Genomic DNA, 16,185 nt, shown 5'->3' with positions numbered 1-16,185 from the left:
AAGCTACCAGAAGAACAGCTAAAAACTAAAAATTAGAATAAATAATATTAAAACAAAAAACAAAAACATAAAATATATAGATAAAAAAACTAACAATGTTTCTATCCATTGGTTGAAATTAGTAATATAATTTATATCATATGTACTAAATTTATTCATGTGATCCCATGGTTGTAAAATATAATATAGAATCCTAAAAGAGCTAAGACAGTGATCATTTGTATTCCCTGTATTCCCTTTCATAGAGTGTGAATATAAAAGAAATCTCAACAGATAAATCATAAAAACAACATTTTATAAAACTTATTACTTGAAATTCCAAAAACTTTATCGGCAAGATGTCATATCCCATAATTCAAAATCTCAATCCCATCTCTCTTAAAGCTAGATATTGAAAGTACACAACCGTTTAATCCTTTTAATCACATTGGTAAGAAGACTTGCTTGAAAGCAAACCTGTCATGGTCAAATTATAAAATTTGATGGCCACCACAGTGAAAAGCTGACCACAACATATTCTAGATGTGCTCTAATTAAGCTGAGAAGGCAATGTGCTATTTACAAATTACATATCATGGAAGAACTTGTATGTCTTTGTATCGATTACAATGAATCTAATTGCTCCTATGGAGCCCAATAATGCCACCATTGAATACAAAACAATAATGGCAATATTCAGAAGCAATAGGAGGTAGAAGAACAACTTATTCTTAGGCTTTCTTCCAGCCTTCAAGAAAGCCATTGCTGGAAATAGAAAATCTAGAGGAGTAAATCCAATTGCCCCACAAAGTGCAACAAAATCTCCAAAAAATGGAACAGCAGCAGCAATAAAAGTAATCAACGCCATGTATATTAATGTCAAAAGGAAGCGTGCCATGTAGTGGTTTAGAGCATATGTTCCTTTACGTTTTGGTATCAATTTTTCCTCAAAATAGGCATATGTCGGCCTGCAATATATCTGTGAGGTAGTTTCAGTCCAATACATATTAGGCTTTTAATTAAATACTAACTATATTGGAATTGATTCTGGTGCATTACATCATTACATGTAAACACATATAACTAGCTATTTACCTGATAACAGCCTGAAATCTGAATCACAGCAAATACGTTTGCCATTACAACTGTCCATGCCGGGGTTGTCAAGGAGCTCAGAATATATGATTGAACCACCGAACCAAATGCCCAATAGCCCACGAATGCTAGTATCCAGTAGCTTAAAATGATAACAGTGTATGCTGCTGAAACACCTTTGTACATATTTGTCTTTGCAGGACCTCTGAGGGTTGACTGCAGGACACAGAGGTTGATATTAAATTTGATTTCTTCGATTTGGAATAAGGGAAACTTCTTAGAGCAGCGATACATTGACTGTGGAATGTGAGTTCATAAAGCAAATCTAAGCCACGGAACTAAATGGTTAAAATGGACACAGATTGTGACCTTTAAGAGAGAATCAGAGGGCCTTAAATCCCAATCTTATGTATTATGAAAATGTGTGAAGACCGGTCCATAATAAAATTGTTATCATAATATAAGAATAATTTAACTAATATTCATCTTCAAAAAAGGCAGGCTCAGATTCTGAGCCATCAGCTTGACAGAGTCTTTGTCATCGTTTCTGTTAGCTTATTTCCAGTTTTCTTTGTATTAGGCCATTTTGGTCAGCATGGTAGTTATAGGCTGCTGTTGTGTCCTTTAGTTCTTAGTTGTCACTCTCCTCCTTAAAGAGAGTCTGTTTTTGGATATGGTCTGGTCTCCCTGGTGAGAGACCGACTTGCTTTTTTGTACGTCTTGATCTAAACTCTAGTTTTTTGAAATTAAGAAAATTCACTCCATAAAAAATAATAGTTAAAATATATATATATATTCATCTTCACAAATGAAACCAAGGATAACAGTTTATTGGTACCTGTATTTCAGGTAACATTGCATCGCCAAAAGAAAAAGCTATTGTCCCCAAAGCATTGAATGCTTTAAATATCTTGACAGCTGAAGTCCCATGCAGCTGATAATCAACTGATTTTCGATTCAGCTGCTTTCCTGCTTGGAAAAGGTTTTTCTTAATCCTTGGTCACATCAATGCCAAAAAAGTTCACGACTCCCTTCTACCAATTCAATCAGAAAAAAGTGCTGGCCATTTGTAGTACTTTAGCCTAACTATACAAATCATTCTAATGCATTACTTAGACTACATACGAGATAGATAAATTCACATACGCTAGCTATTATTAAAAACATTTTTTTAACCCTAACTGGCACATACAGAATACAGTTGTCTTTGTACTGAGAAAAGGCTAGTATTATGCAAGTATATGTTACCCTCTGAAATTTATCAATCATAAAATATTTAAAGATAACCATAGTAAATTAAAACTATACAATATGTAAGAGGCTATAGGTTCTATTTAACTCTTGTTATTTCTGTTTTAGAGTGCAGAATACAATAAACTTTATGACTGAACCACAACTTCTGACTTACTCGATGCATTATGTAGCACTTGAGTTTAGATGTAACACAATTCATTTGCAAGAGCAAGAGCAATCACCGAAGACTGTTGGAGAAAGTCAAAAGAGCAAGAGAAAGAGATTATTCTTGGCGACAATTCCACCTATCCCGTAAAGGGTGTAGGGAATGTTACTCTTTAATTAAATCAGGGTAACACAATTCATTTCCAACAAGTCCTATATGTACCTGATCTCAAGAAGAACCTGGTGTCCATTTCGGCAATGGAAGACAAAGGCTACAAGGTGGCCTTCATCGATGGCAAGGTACGTGTGTGGAAAAAGAATTTTAAAGATGCCTTCACTCTTGGGTTTCGAGTTGAATTTTTATATCAAGTTGCAGGAAGTCCGTTGGGAGTCATGTCTTGCAACACAACTCTTTAGTCTGAACTATGGCAACGGAGGTTTGCCCACCTTCATTATAAGGCTCTACCCGATGTGAGACAGATGGTGACCGGGATGCCCGAGTTTAAAGTAGAGCAAGAAGGTGTATGTCCGAGCTGTGCCGAAGGAAAACTCAAAAGGGGACCATTCCCCTCAAGCCATAGCAAGACCTCCGACATTTTGTAGTTGGTTCACTCCGACATATCTGGTATGATGCTTGTGAACTCTTTGGGAGGATATTTATATTATCTCACTTTTACAGATGATTATTCTCGCAAGACTTGGATATACTTCTTGAAAAAGAAAGATGAAGTGTTCTCCTGGTTTGGTCACTTCAAAGCTGTGTTGCATAGGTACCCGCACCCGGGGGTGGGGTTCTCGAACCCGTCCCGGGTTCCCGCACCCAAGTACCGGATTCGGGTACGGGTTCTTCCCAGACGAACCCAGAAGAACCGGGTTCTTCCATGAAGAACCGGGTTCTTCAAAAAAAAAAATTGGGTTCTTTTCCTTTAACGGGTTCTTGGGTTCTTGGGTTCTTCGGGTGCTTGGGTTCTTGGGTTCTTCGGGTGCTTCGGGTGCTTGGGTTCTTCGGGTTCTTCGGGTTGGGTTCTTTGGGTTCTTCGGGTTCTTCGGGTTGGGTTCTTTGGGTTCTTCGGGTTCTTCATAAAAAAACTATGTTAAAAATTTAATTTTCAAATAATTTTTTTTTATTGAAATTTAATAAATAACTTATAACAAAGGTAAACTTAAGAAACCCTAAATCCGGCGGCAGTGGGCAGCTTCAGCAGCAGTGGGCAGTGGGCAGCTTCAGCGGCAGTGGACAGAGCAGCTTCAACGGCAGTGGACCGTGGTATTTACAAGTTTTCCTTTGCAATTTTATTATTTCAATTTTCCTTAAAAGTTTAAAACCAAAAACCCAGGCCTGTAGACCCGTGTTCTCTGTTCTCTGTAGACCCGTGTTCTCATTTCCAAAGATTACAGTTTCCGAAGACTGTCTTTGTTCACATGCCTTAGCATTGCTCTGTGGGCATGACGTGCTGCTCAAGGGTAATGAATCATTGTAAAAATTTATCAACAGTGATAAGTTTTTCAAAACTTATGAGCGACACAGTATTCTGAAATCATATATGATTATGATATCTCAATATTATAAAAGGAACATTATGGGTGTACAATCCCACAAGCAGAATATCATATCATATTGCCTGTAGCTTTGTGGAAATATTTAATAAGGTGATGACCATAGTTGGAAAAAAAAGGGTAGCTGTTTGCACATTCATGAGTCCCTTCCTACCACAGGAGACTCTTATGATCAGTCTCTCCATTAGTCTTATGCTATAAAAACAATTTCAAAACTTATGCCCAAGGTTTGTTAGAGTCTCAATGTAAATTATGAATCTCCTGTATTTGTGGATCTTCAATGCCTTTAATATTATATGGCATCGAAACCAGAACTGGAAAAGAGACCTCTTACTCTGTAATTTGAGCCTGTAGATTCTTGTAAATCAATTTGGAATGAATTTAATAATTTATGAAACATTCATTCCCAAGCCAAATAAGTTAATAACTTAATAACCATCAAATTATAAACTGTAAATGCACACATACAGGTTCAGACATTTTCGGTCAAATAGAAAGTAGGATTGAGAGTCGAGACCAGCCATAAGCTGTAATCAGCTGATGCTGTTAAATGGCGAAGGGCTATTTTGGACAATGGCTAAATTAAGTATCAAAATCTGCCAATTTCTCACAGCATTCTGATAACATCATGTTAAGATTAAAACTAGGAAAATATGCCTAAATGAATAAGCGTGTTTTGTGGAAGGGTAAGGCTGCCACTGTTTTAACTTTTAACTTTTTGGGATTGCTTTACCACAGAGCACACCATGCATGGGGCATTTCCTTCTAATGATGTGCATGTTCAAATTTCATATATATTATTAATTATAAATTTATAATTTATAAAATATAATTATTAAAATTTAATATTATTATATTACCCAACGAACCCACGCACCCTGTTTCCAAAAATGCTGTCCCCGTACCCGTCCCCGTCCCCGCACCCACGTTTCTTGGCAACATAGCTTCAAAGTCTTGATCGAGAATCAAACCGAGAAGAGGATCAAGATCTTAAGGATTAATAATGGGACTGAGTATGAATCCAATGAGTTCCATGACTTTTGCAAGGAAGCTGGCATTAAGAGGGAGACCACAACACCATACACTCCTGAGCAGAATGGTGTGGCGGAAAGGAAGAACCGTACGATTTTGGAAGTTGTTCGTTCCATGCTCCATGATCAAAGGCTTCCGAAGTTTCTATGGGCCGAAGTTGCGAATACCGCCATATATGTTCAAAACCGATGCTCTCATCAAGCATTGGATTCCAAGACCCCCCAGAGATGTTCACTGGTAAGAAACCTGATGTCTCTCATTTTAGAATTTTTGGAAGTCCCATATATTTTCATGTGCCGAAAGAGAAAAGAAACAAATTGGGTGCATCTGGAAAGAAGGGAATCTTCGTGGGCTATAGCGAAACTTCTAAGGGCTATAGAATCTATGTGGCTGGTCAAAGGGAAGTCGAGATAAGTCATGATGTCACCTTTGACGAAGATATGGCTCTTAGCAAGGTTGACAATCTTCCTATTTTGAGAAAAGATAAAGAAGCTGACACCAGGAAGTCAGATGAAAAGGAAGATGAGACGATGCCCAATGTGGAAGAACCTATGGATCCTATTGATCCCCCTCCGCAAGAGCCTTCCTCTTCTAGGAAGAGGCCCTCATGGCTTAGGGGGACACTTGATGATGCCGAAAGACATATTGCACCCAGAGGGACTTTCCGTGAAAGTAAGAAGCCGACCAGGTATCAGGGATACTTGACCATTATGAGCACCATTATTCAAAATGAGCCTTCATCGTTCGAAGAAGCCGTGAAGCATCAAGTATGGAAGGATGCTATGAATGAGGAATACGAGTCCATCATGAAGAACGATGTCTGGGATGTGGTCCCCAGACCCTAGGACAAAACAATTGTCACCTCAAAGTGGATTTACAAAATAAAGCATGGAGCTTATGGGAGTGCTGAAAAGTATAAGGCTCGCTTTGTCACTCGTGGCTTCTCTCAAAAGGAAGGTATAGATTATGACGAGATATTTGCACCTGTTTCCCGATACACCACCATCCGCTCAATCATATCCCTTGCTGCTTCGCAAAAATGGAACCTACATTAGATGGATGTCAAGACCGTGTTCTTGCATGATTCGATAAAAGAGGAAGTCTATGTGGAACAACCCAAGGGGTTTGAGATTCATAATCGAAAATCTCACGTATGTAGGTTGAAGAAAGCCCTCTATGGGCTAAAGCAACCACCCCGAGCTTGGTATGAGAGGATTGATAGCTACTTGATGAAGCTGGGATTCACTAGAAGTGAAGCCGATCTAAACCTTTACATTAAGGTTGAGGATGATAAACTTCTCATACTGGCGCTATATGTTGACAACCTCTTTGTTAATTTTAGGTATGTTCTATGCTTAGAGCAATTTATTTCAATTTTCAGAGCTAGCTCAATATCTTTTCCAGATTAGCAATCACATCAGCGTTAAAGTAAACTGCAGACGGAACATAAACATAAATCACAAAATACAAGCCAAGACAAGAGGACAGAAGATGTGGCGCTAGCCAGGGACAAACCCCAATGTGGGGAAACCCTTGATCGATTTTTCTTATATGTTCTTCAATAGTTCAGCAGAGAGAGAGAGATAGTACATTTACAACAAAAGTCAACACTTTGATTTATCTAGATAAGAGCAAGATCATCTCTAAGAAGAGGATACATGAGATCAGTTAAAGACATGCTGCTTCAACTGATTCTCCAAGGTGACTCCTTCACCTATCGTTGTGCTGCATTTCATCATCATGCTGCACCTCACCGCACTGCACCATGCTGCACCCATCATCACTATGTTGCATCTCATCACGCTTCATTAATCATGACTGTACCCATCACTGTATTGCATTATGTGCCATTGCTGCACCATGTTGCCATACTGACCTATGTGTTGGCTGCATCTTTCTTGCTTGTTTTGCCTTGCTTGCTTGTTGTCCCTAGCATGCTTGTTGTCTTTAGCATGCTTAGCTATCCCTTGCATGCTAGCTGTAACATTGTATGCTTGGTGTATTTGCTGCTAAGTACCATACAACTGTCCCAATGTTAATTAGTTGTCCCTTGCATGCTGCTCTCCTTCGGAGACTGATGCTCTGGCTGTTCCGACAATTCCGGCTGTTCCCAGCAATTCCAGGTAGTTCCGGTAGTTCCGACAATTCCGGCTGTTCCCGGCAGTTCTGGCTTCTGCCCTCTGCGTCAGCTTTCCCGCCTGTTCTAATAGTTCCCGGCAATTCCAGCAGTTCCGGCAATTCTGGCTATTCCCGACAGTTCCGGCAATTCCGGCTTTTCCAGGCAATTCCAGCTATTCTCGGAAGTTCCCGGCAATTCTGGCAGTTCCCGGCAATTCCGGTTGTTCTCGGCAGTTCCGGCTATTCTCGGTAGTTCCGACAGTTCCAGCAATTCCGGCTATTCCCCGCAGTTCCGGCTTTTCCAGCAATTCCGGCTTTTCCGACTATTCCCGGCAGTTCCGACTATTCCTGACAGCTCCGGCTATTCCCAATAGCTCCGGCTTCTGCCCTTTGCATCAGCTTTCCCGGCTGTTCCCGACAGTTCCGGCTTTTGCCTTTTGCATCAGTTTTCCCGGCTGTTCCGGCAGTTCCGACTTCTGCCCTCTAGATTAGGGCAGCGTTATCCCTTAGGATCTCTCCTCCTACTAAAACCCAAAGACAAGTAGAGAGGAATAGATCCCAAGTGTGTTGAAATGACTTGAAGGCCACCTCTATTTATACTATAATGTTGAGCACATGTGGAGTTTATTTGGTTGCTGACCGACCTTGACAAATTTTCTTATAACACAAATAAATTCATAACTCCATGAGTACTTATCAGAATCAGATGATCTTTAGATCAATCCTACACCTCTCGATGAGAGGGATCCAAGAAAAATATTAGCTACCATAAATAAGATGACCCACATGGAGTTTGGCCCTAGTTGCCAATTTTAACACTCCCTCTCAACTAGGGAGAACTCCATCCATTGATCCATATGTCGGATTGTACTATCTCTACCATCAATGCCTTGCACTACTCTGCTCTGCTGAACCATGAAGAATAAGAATTGATCGAGAATGTCTCATACCATTCTCTACTGACTCGAAGTTAGTTCCATATGAAGAGAGTGTGTCATATCACTCTTACTGACCTGAAGTCAGTTTTATTGATCCTAGATCAATATTACAAGAGAGTGTCTCAAACCACTCACACTGATCTCAGATTAGTTTCATTGATCTCAGATCAATGAAGGTCATCCTAGCATAGGAAGTATGGTAGATACATCGATGCGTCCATCGATAGTACTACTATGGTCCCTAACCCCATTTCCCTGCTCATTGATCAGATGAGAGGTACTTCCCATGAGTCCCAGCCTGCATGGGTAGGATGCCTCGATAGGATAACTAATAATCATGTCCACAGGAGAACGAATCATCCTACCCCACAGTTGTCACGGGAGAACTAATCATCCCGGCCCATAGGAGAACTAATCATCCTGTTTCACAGTTGCTACGGGAGAACTAATCATCCCAGCCCATAGAAGAACTAATCATCCTGTTTCACAATTGCCACGAGGGAACTAATCATCCCGGCCCACAAGAGAACTAATCATCCTATTCCATAGTTGCCACAGGAGAACTAATCATCCCGGCCCACAAGAGAACTAATCATCCTGTTTCACAGTTGCCACGGGAGAACTAATCATCCCGGCCCACAAGAGAACTAATCATCCTGTTCCACAGTTTCCACAGAAGAACTAATCATCCTGGCCCACAAGAGAACTAATCATCCTATTCCACAGTCGCCACGGGGTATCACAGGGGAAGGTTGAACCTATCATCATGTACATAGCGCACCACTAGGGGAGGGTGAGTCACCTTGTGGTCGTATGTTGCTCCAGTAAGTACCCCAAGCCCCCCAGAGCTCAATGCATGCAACATGCAAGACCCTTATAAGTAGGTCTCTCAACGACTCCAAGTCGTTCGGGAAAGTCACAGATTTGACCTTTCCCAAGGCTTTGACAAAATGTCTGCGACCTGTACATCAGTCTCAATGCGATGGAGCCTCCTCGCTCATCAACTTACCATATCCCAGATAAGACAGTATCTGATGTCTATCTACTGGAGCAATCATCGAATACGGGATTTCTGAACAATCGAATCCCCCCTGGTTGTCACAGAGAATCACAGTGGTATTCATCATGTGTACAAATAGCTCACTGAAGAGTTTCCACAACTAGGCAGCTTCATACGAGATCATACTCGTAGCTATGTATTCGGTCTCGGCGGTGCTTATAGCAACGGACTTCTGCTTCCTGCTCATCCATGATATTGAAGCAGAACCCAAAGAGAACCAGCGTTTGAGAAGTGCTCTAGTGATCCTCCACACTGCTTGCCCAGTTAGCATTCGAATAATCATGAAACTTCATATTTCCGGCAGTGTATCTCAATCCATGAGAGATTGTGCCCCGAAGATATCTCAGAAGATTCTTGGCACCAATCCAATGAGGCTCAACCAAATATGAGCTCACCATGCTAACTGCAAAACATATGTCCGGACGGAAGTTCACCAAGAACATCAACGCGAATGAGTTTATGAAACTCAAAGGCATTTCCCAAACCTGGTCCGACATCACTACCATATAACTTCTGAAAGATAAGATCCTCGAGGTAGTCACAGGTTTGCAGTTTATCATTCCACATTCAGAATCCAACTCCCTCTTACTTTTGCAAATGAGAGGGTCTGCACCTGTCAGAAATAGGTCGTCCTCATAAGGTGTCGGTATGAGAGGTCTATCATCCACAACCTTCAGGTAATGGTTTGGATCGGTTTCAATCCTAATGAATCTCAGCTTCATCAGACAGCTATCCGTCCTCTCATACTACGCCCGGGGTGTTTTGCTTCAAGCCATAGAGGGCTTTCTTCCACCTGCATACGTGAGATTCCTGAACATGAATCTCAAACCCCTCGAGTTGTTCCAAACCTGTGGACCTGCTACATGAGGGGAATGGTCTCCTTGTAAGATTTTCCTTCGGTACATCTCAGACATGTACTTTCATGCTCTTTTTGAATTCAGGCATCCCTATCACCATCTGACTCACATAGGGTAGGGCCCCATAGGTAGACCTTCGGTGTTATAGATGCGATATGTCAATTGACATGATCCCCAATGGATCATCCCGCAACTTAATACAAATTGCCAACCCTAAACCCATGAGAAAAAGCATCTTTGAAAATTCTATTTTTTAACACCTACCTTTCCATCGATGAGTGCCACCTTGTAACCTTTGACTTCCATTGCCAAAATGGACACCAGGTTCTTCTTGCGATCAAGTACATAAAAGATATTTTGTAAATGAATCGTGTTACCCTCATTCAATTGAGGGGTGACATTCTCTACACCCTTTCCGGGATAGGTGGTATCGGCTCCAAGTATAATCACACAATTGTTTCCATCTCTACCAAATTAGAGAGTGCACAGATCTGAAAATGGGGCACTAAAGGCTTCTTGTCAGCTTACAAGAACCTCTCCCACTTCCAAAGCTTATATATTTCCAAGACCTTATGATTAACCAATTGCGGAATTAAAAAGTGCTTGAAAATAGGTGTATGCTTGTGATTGTCCTTAATTGTTCATGTGTTTTAAGTTCATTTGCTTATGCTGAAATAAAACTCAGATAACAGTAAATAAAAGTAGCAAATGCAATGCAGCAATAAGCAATCACACATAACAGCGATATAATATGGATTTCACCCTGATATCTTGGGCTACGTCTCCTTGAGCTCTAGTCAACTCAACTAGGCTCTTTGGGATTATGGCTTAAATTCTTTTTACAAGCTCCACGCTCAACTCCATTGGTTTACATCTAAACCTATGGGTTTAGAATGCCATCTTACCCCGCTGGTTGTCCTCACTCTGCAAACAAATCTAAGCTTCTCTGGACTAATTTCCTTCAATCAGCGCTTTGAGCAATCTTGCTCTAGCTTGCACCAACTCCCTCAGAATTCTTTCACTGTCCCTGGAATGCCTTCTTCTATCTTCAGCCCACTCTGGACACCAGCAACAGCTGGATCATTTGATCTCTCTGCTGTTCTGCAGCTTCACTATGGCTCCATGGCTCTTAGAAGTCTGTTGTGAGCTCTCTGGCTCTGGCTCTCGCTCTCGCTCTCGCTCTTGGCTCTAGCTCTCGCTCTCGCTCTTGGCTCTGGCTCTGGCTCTGGCTTTGGCTCTCTCTGAGCTTCTCTCGACCTCTGCGTGCCTCTGTAGTTTGCTTGACCTCCAAGCGACTCTCGGCAACCTTCCAACGACCTTTTTCAGTCCTCCAGCTCCCTTCTATAATTGTGTGCTCTGTGCATTTGTAACACGTCGGTTACAGTCCTCAATCATGGAAAACCCACTGTTCACCACAAGAATCCGTTTACAATGGAAAGGAATCGTCGGCGTCGGGAAACCCGATCGTTTTGCCTTCCTCTGGTTGTGACAGCCAATTAACAGAAATACACAGGAAACCCACGCAAAACACATCATGGGCCTTTAGCCCGGACTTCAAATAATATAGAATCGCATCTATAAACCCATCAGGTCTGCCATTCTATCGCAAATCGCAATCGCATAGGCGTATTGGCCAAAAACCCAATACACGGGAAATACAAAGAAATCCCACATTTTTGGATTTCAAATATTATGAAATCGCGTCCACAATCCCTATCAGGTCTGCCTTCTATCGGCATATCGCTATCGCAAATCGCATGGTGCATTGGCCTTTGTGTCGGGGATCACCAATCGCCTATCGCCGATCAAATTTGGACCGTTGATCTTGCTCCTCGATTGGACGGTCGATATCGCATATCGCTATCAGCATATCGCATTGGTAACGGCCCTTTGGTATCGGGGATTCGCTGATCTCCCGATCGCCGATTAAATCTGGACCGTTGATCTAACTCCTCAATCGGACAGTCGATCTCGCATATTGCTATCCGCATATCGCATTGGTAATGACCCGAGGATTCTTTCCTTTGGTCATGTCGATCGCCGATCCACCGATCCGCCGATCAGATCCTGACCGTTGATCCGCGACCTTTAATTCGACGGCTGACAGTGCATTTCGAGCGCATAACTTACACGGGGATTAACCGCCTGAAAAAGCGGTTTTCTCTCTCCTCCGTCGTGCCACGCGTCAGTCAATGTATGGAATCGGGCGGAGCCCGTCCAATACCGCTTACTGCTTGAAGCCCGCCCGAAATACCGCTTACTGCCCTTCTTTCGGAACTCAAAAGGTTTAGTCTATTTTCCATAAATGTTTCGGGTCCGTCTGGCCGCTACTACCCACGTGCTTTATCCAAATTTCAATGCGAAACGCACTTTATAAAGGTTTAGCGCTTAACAAAATTTTTTAGCGCATAAGGCTAATATTAACCCTTCCGATGCGATTTTCCCATATAAGGCCTTAAGCCTAGTGTTATAAGAATTTGCCTCATTTTCAAAGGACAAAGGAAAATTTCTTTTTGCGATAACTTCTTCATCCGAAGTCCATTTTAGCCCATTCAAATTGCAGTAGATTCAGAATGAAAAGATCTACGCAATGGGACTATTTCCAGGAGCATCCTTGGACTTTCATTTTCCTCTGTGAGGAACACTTTAGACTTAGAAGTCTATCCAAGATCCATTTTGGATCACACCTTCCCACTAAAAGAACTTTTGGTCTCCAAAAGACTGACATACTGATCTGAACAGTAAATGAGAGTAACAACACCCTCTTCTTTCAGCCTCCATACACTTGCCTTAGTGCCTTTCAACAAAAGCCTTTGACCACTCTCCTTCCTGGATGTGTTGGTCCTCTTGGGAAGAATTGTTTTCCTCCTTGACTTCATGCAGAACTCCTGCTGAGATGGTCACAGAAGGTAGTTTGAACTTCTCTGCCTTGATCATTGATCCAAGGTGGCTCAAACAAATGTGAAGTTACATTTGCTTCACAAAATTTTCATTTGTACCTGTTTGACAAGCTGTCAACAACAACTGTTAACAACAACAGAAATACAGACAACAACTGGATGGCCTAAAACTCCTGCTTCAACAAAAGAAACAGATTTTCACATCTTGTGAACACCTCCATGTCTTACATCTGCATACAAATGATGGACTAGATACCAAGCCCACAAAACATGCCTTTAAAACAAATGACCCTTCAAGTCAAGCATGTAGAAAAGATCTCAAGGATTCTTTTCAAAAGATGAAACACTTCATCATTATCTCCATCTTGGAGACCAAATCAACTTTTCTCAAGTCAATATTACATGCATGTTTACAACAAAGCAATCAACCCTGCAAGTTAATTACACATACATGTTCAAATACAAGGAAATCATCAACATCCCTGTGTTCATGCAAAAAGACATGCAATCTTAATTGGATAAGAACTCTAACCATTTCTTACCAATCCATTCAAAGGTGCTACCTTTGTCCGCACATCAACATCAACATGTGAATCATCTTGAAACACACCATTCATGGAAACTTCCTTTCCATTTCTGCCATTTTCTCTTTCCACCTTCTTCAAGTTTTGAGGAAGCATTGTTGGATTCAGAGTCCAACATTTTGTAGCAAGATGTCTTTGCTTATGGCAGTAAGTGCAACACGTGCATCCTCTTGACAGCATGATTTGCCTTGTCCAATGGACCTTTGGCTTCTTGCTTCCTTTCCTTCAAAAGTTTCCTGTATGTGGCCATTCTCTTCCAACATCTAGAAACATCATGGTTATCCAAACCACAAAAGGAACATGCAATTTTTTTCCCATACTTATATGGAAATTTATCATGCTAAACATAATCAAAAGGAATATGGTTAGAACCAGATTTATACCTTTCTCTTTCACCTTTATTGCCTTCTTGAGAAGGTGAATTGAATGAAGAAGTAGCTACCTTTGGAACATCATCAACCTCTTCAAGGTTGTCAGAGTTTCCACAACTCTCTGGTTCAAGTGCATGCTTATGAACACCTGCATCCTGCAAATGATGTTTCAAGCTATTGCATTCTCCACGAATACAATCTTCACACTCTTGAGGTAGAAGACCTGAAATGAAACTCCTTCTTGGAACTGTTTCAATTGTCTTCATGGCAGCTTTGGAACTTTCTCCATAAGACTGTCCATAGCCAAGACCCAAATACTTAGGCCTTCCCTCAACTATTATTGGCTCAACAATACCCTGTGCATGTTTACCCAAGCCTTTTCCTTCATAGCCCATCTTGGACATTAACTTGGAACCTATGCCTCTGGTATGTTTTTCAAAAGAACCAATATAAGCATTCTTAGAAGAATTTGAAGACAAACAAGAATTGTTTACCTCTTCTTCACACTGGTACTTGACTAAGGCTTCTTTGGCAACAAAGAGTTGTGTCTCCAACTCATGCATCCTTTTCAGGTTTGCAATATGAAGTTGCCTCTCCATTTCCTGCAATTTGTCAAAAAGCAACTGCTTCTCTTCCTCCACGGAATTCAACTACTCTCTAAGTACGCTGCTCTTCTTTCCATCCTCATACATTTCTCTCACCATATCCATCATGGTGGACACATCTTGCTTCATGTCTTCATCAAAGACTCTTGTGAAGAAAGAAGAATTTGAGGACTCACTTGTAGAAGTTGTCATTATCAGAATGAACAAAAGAACTTCAAACAAGATTAACAAAGAGCTTATTCAGCAACCTTTTGCAACAAACCTCTTGTGCTTCAAGGATTGCTTTGAGGTCCTCTGGGATAAGAAGAATGCCTTCAACCCTTCTTCCTTTTTTTCCTCTCCTAGATTGAGCTATCAATAGCTTTCCCTTCACCTCTACAACTCAAACAATAGTCAATCTGCAAACAAGCATACAATCAACCTCTCACTGTTTAAACACCTTTCAGACAAGCAATCTGATCTAATATCACCTACTCTAGTATAATCAGCTTTGACATCACCTTCTTTGAAGGTGGGGTTAATCAAGCTTAAGCTATGATACCACCTGATTTGAAAATGGGGCACTAAAGGCTTCTTGTCAGCTTACAAGAACCTCTCCCACTTCCAAAGCTTATATATTTCCAAGACCTTATGATTAACCAATTGCTGAATTAAAAAGTGCTTGAAAATAGGTGTATGCTTGTGTTTGTCCTTAACTGTTTATGTGTTTTGAGTTCATTTGCTTATGCTGAAATAAAACTCAAATAACAGTAAATAAAAGCAGCAAATGCAATGCAGCAATAAGCAATCACACATAACAGCGATATAATATGGATTTCACCCTCATATCTTGGGCTATGTCTCCTTGAGCTCGACTAGGCTCTTTGAGATTATGGCTTAAATTCTTTTTACAAGCTCCACGCTCAACTCCATTGGTTTACAACTGAACCTATGGGTTTAGAATGCCATCTTACCCCGCTGGCTGTCCTCACTCTACAGACAAATCTAAGCTTCTCTGGACTAGATTCCTTCAATCAACGCTCTGAGTGATCTTGCTCTAGCTTGCACCAACTCCCTCAGAATTCTTTCACTGTCTTTGGAATGCCTTCTTCTATCTTCAACCCACTCTAGACACCAGCAACAGCTGGATCATTTGATCTCTTTACTGTTCTGCAGCTTCACTACGGCTCCATGGCTCTAGAAGTCTGTTGTGAGCTCCCTGGCTCTGGCTCTCACTCTTGGCTCTCGCTCTAGCTCTGGCTCTTGGCTCTGCCTTTGGCTCTAGCTCTCTGGCTCTGGCTCTGGCTCTCTCTGAGCTTCTCTCGGCCTCTGCGTGCCTCTGTAGTTCGCTTGACCTCCAAGCAACTCTCGACAACCTTCCAGCGACCTTTTTCAGTCCTCCAGCTCCCTTCTACAATTGTGCGCTCTGTGCATTTGTAACACGTCGGTTACAGTCCTCCATCATGGAAAACCCGACTGTTCACCACAAGAATCCGTTTACAATGGAAAGGAATCGTCGGCGTGGGGAAACCCGATCGTTTTGCCTTCCTCTGGCCGTGACAGCCAAATAACGGAATACACAGGAAACGCACACAAAACACATCATGGGCCTTTAGCTCGAACTTCAAATAATATAGAATCGCATCTATAAACCCATCGGGTCCGCCATTCTATCGCAAATTGCAATTGCATAGGCGTATTGGCCAAAAACC

General features: G+C 41.5%; 1 protein-coding gene across 1 annotated transcript in view; it reads right to left on the bottom strand.

Moving 5' to 3' along the window:
- Positions 1-528: 528 nt before the first annotated feature.
- Positions 529-16,185, bottom strand: part of LOC149185781 (GABA transporter 1-like) — a 28,355-nt gene continuing 12,698 nt past the window's right edge. Inside the window, exons 5-7 of the mRNA XM_089410796.1 lie at positions 1,913-2,043; positions 1,075-1,290; positions 529-958 (exon numbers count right to left, since the gene is read on the bottom strand). Of these exons, the coding sequence (XP_089266922.1) occupies positions 566-958; positions 1,075-1,290; positions 1,913-2,043 (740 nt within the window). The 3' untranslated portion in view covers positions 529-565. The remainder of the gene's footprint in view (positions 959-1,074; positions 1,291-1,912; positions 2,044-16,185) is intronic.

The sequence above is a fragment of the Pinus tabuliformis genome, chromosome 3_1, assembly GCF_031772625.1.
Source record: "Pinus tabuliformis cultivar Carrire ecotype Pingquan chromosome 3_1, CPIR1, whole genome shotgun sequence".
Taxonomy (NCBI): Eukaryota; Viridiplantae; Streptophyta; class Pinopsida; order Pinales; family Pinaceae; genus Pinus; species Pinus tabuliformis.
The sequence above is the reverse complement of the archived record's forward strand: the minus strand, read 5'-3'. Positions and strand labels throughout refer to the sequence as shown.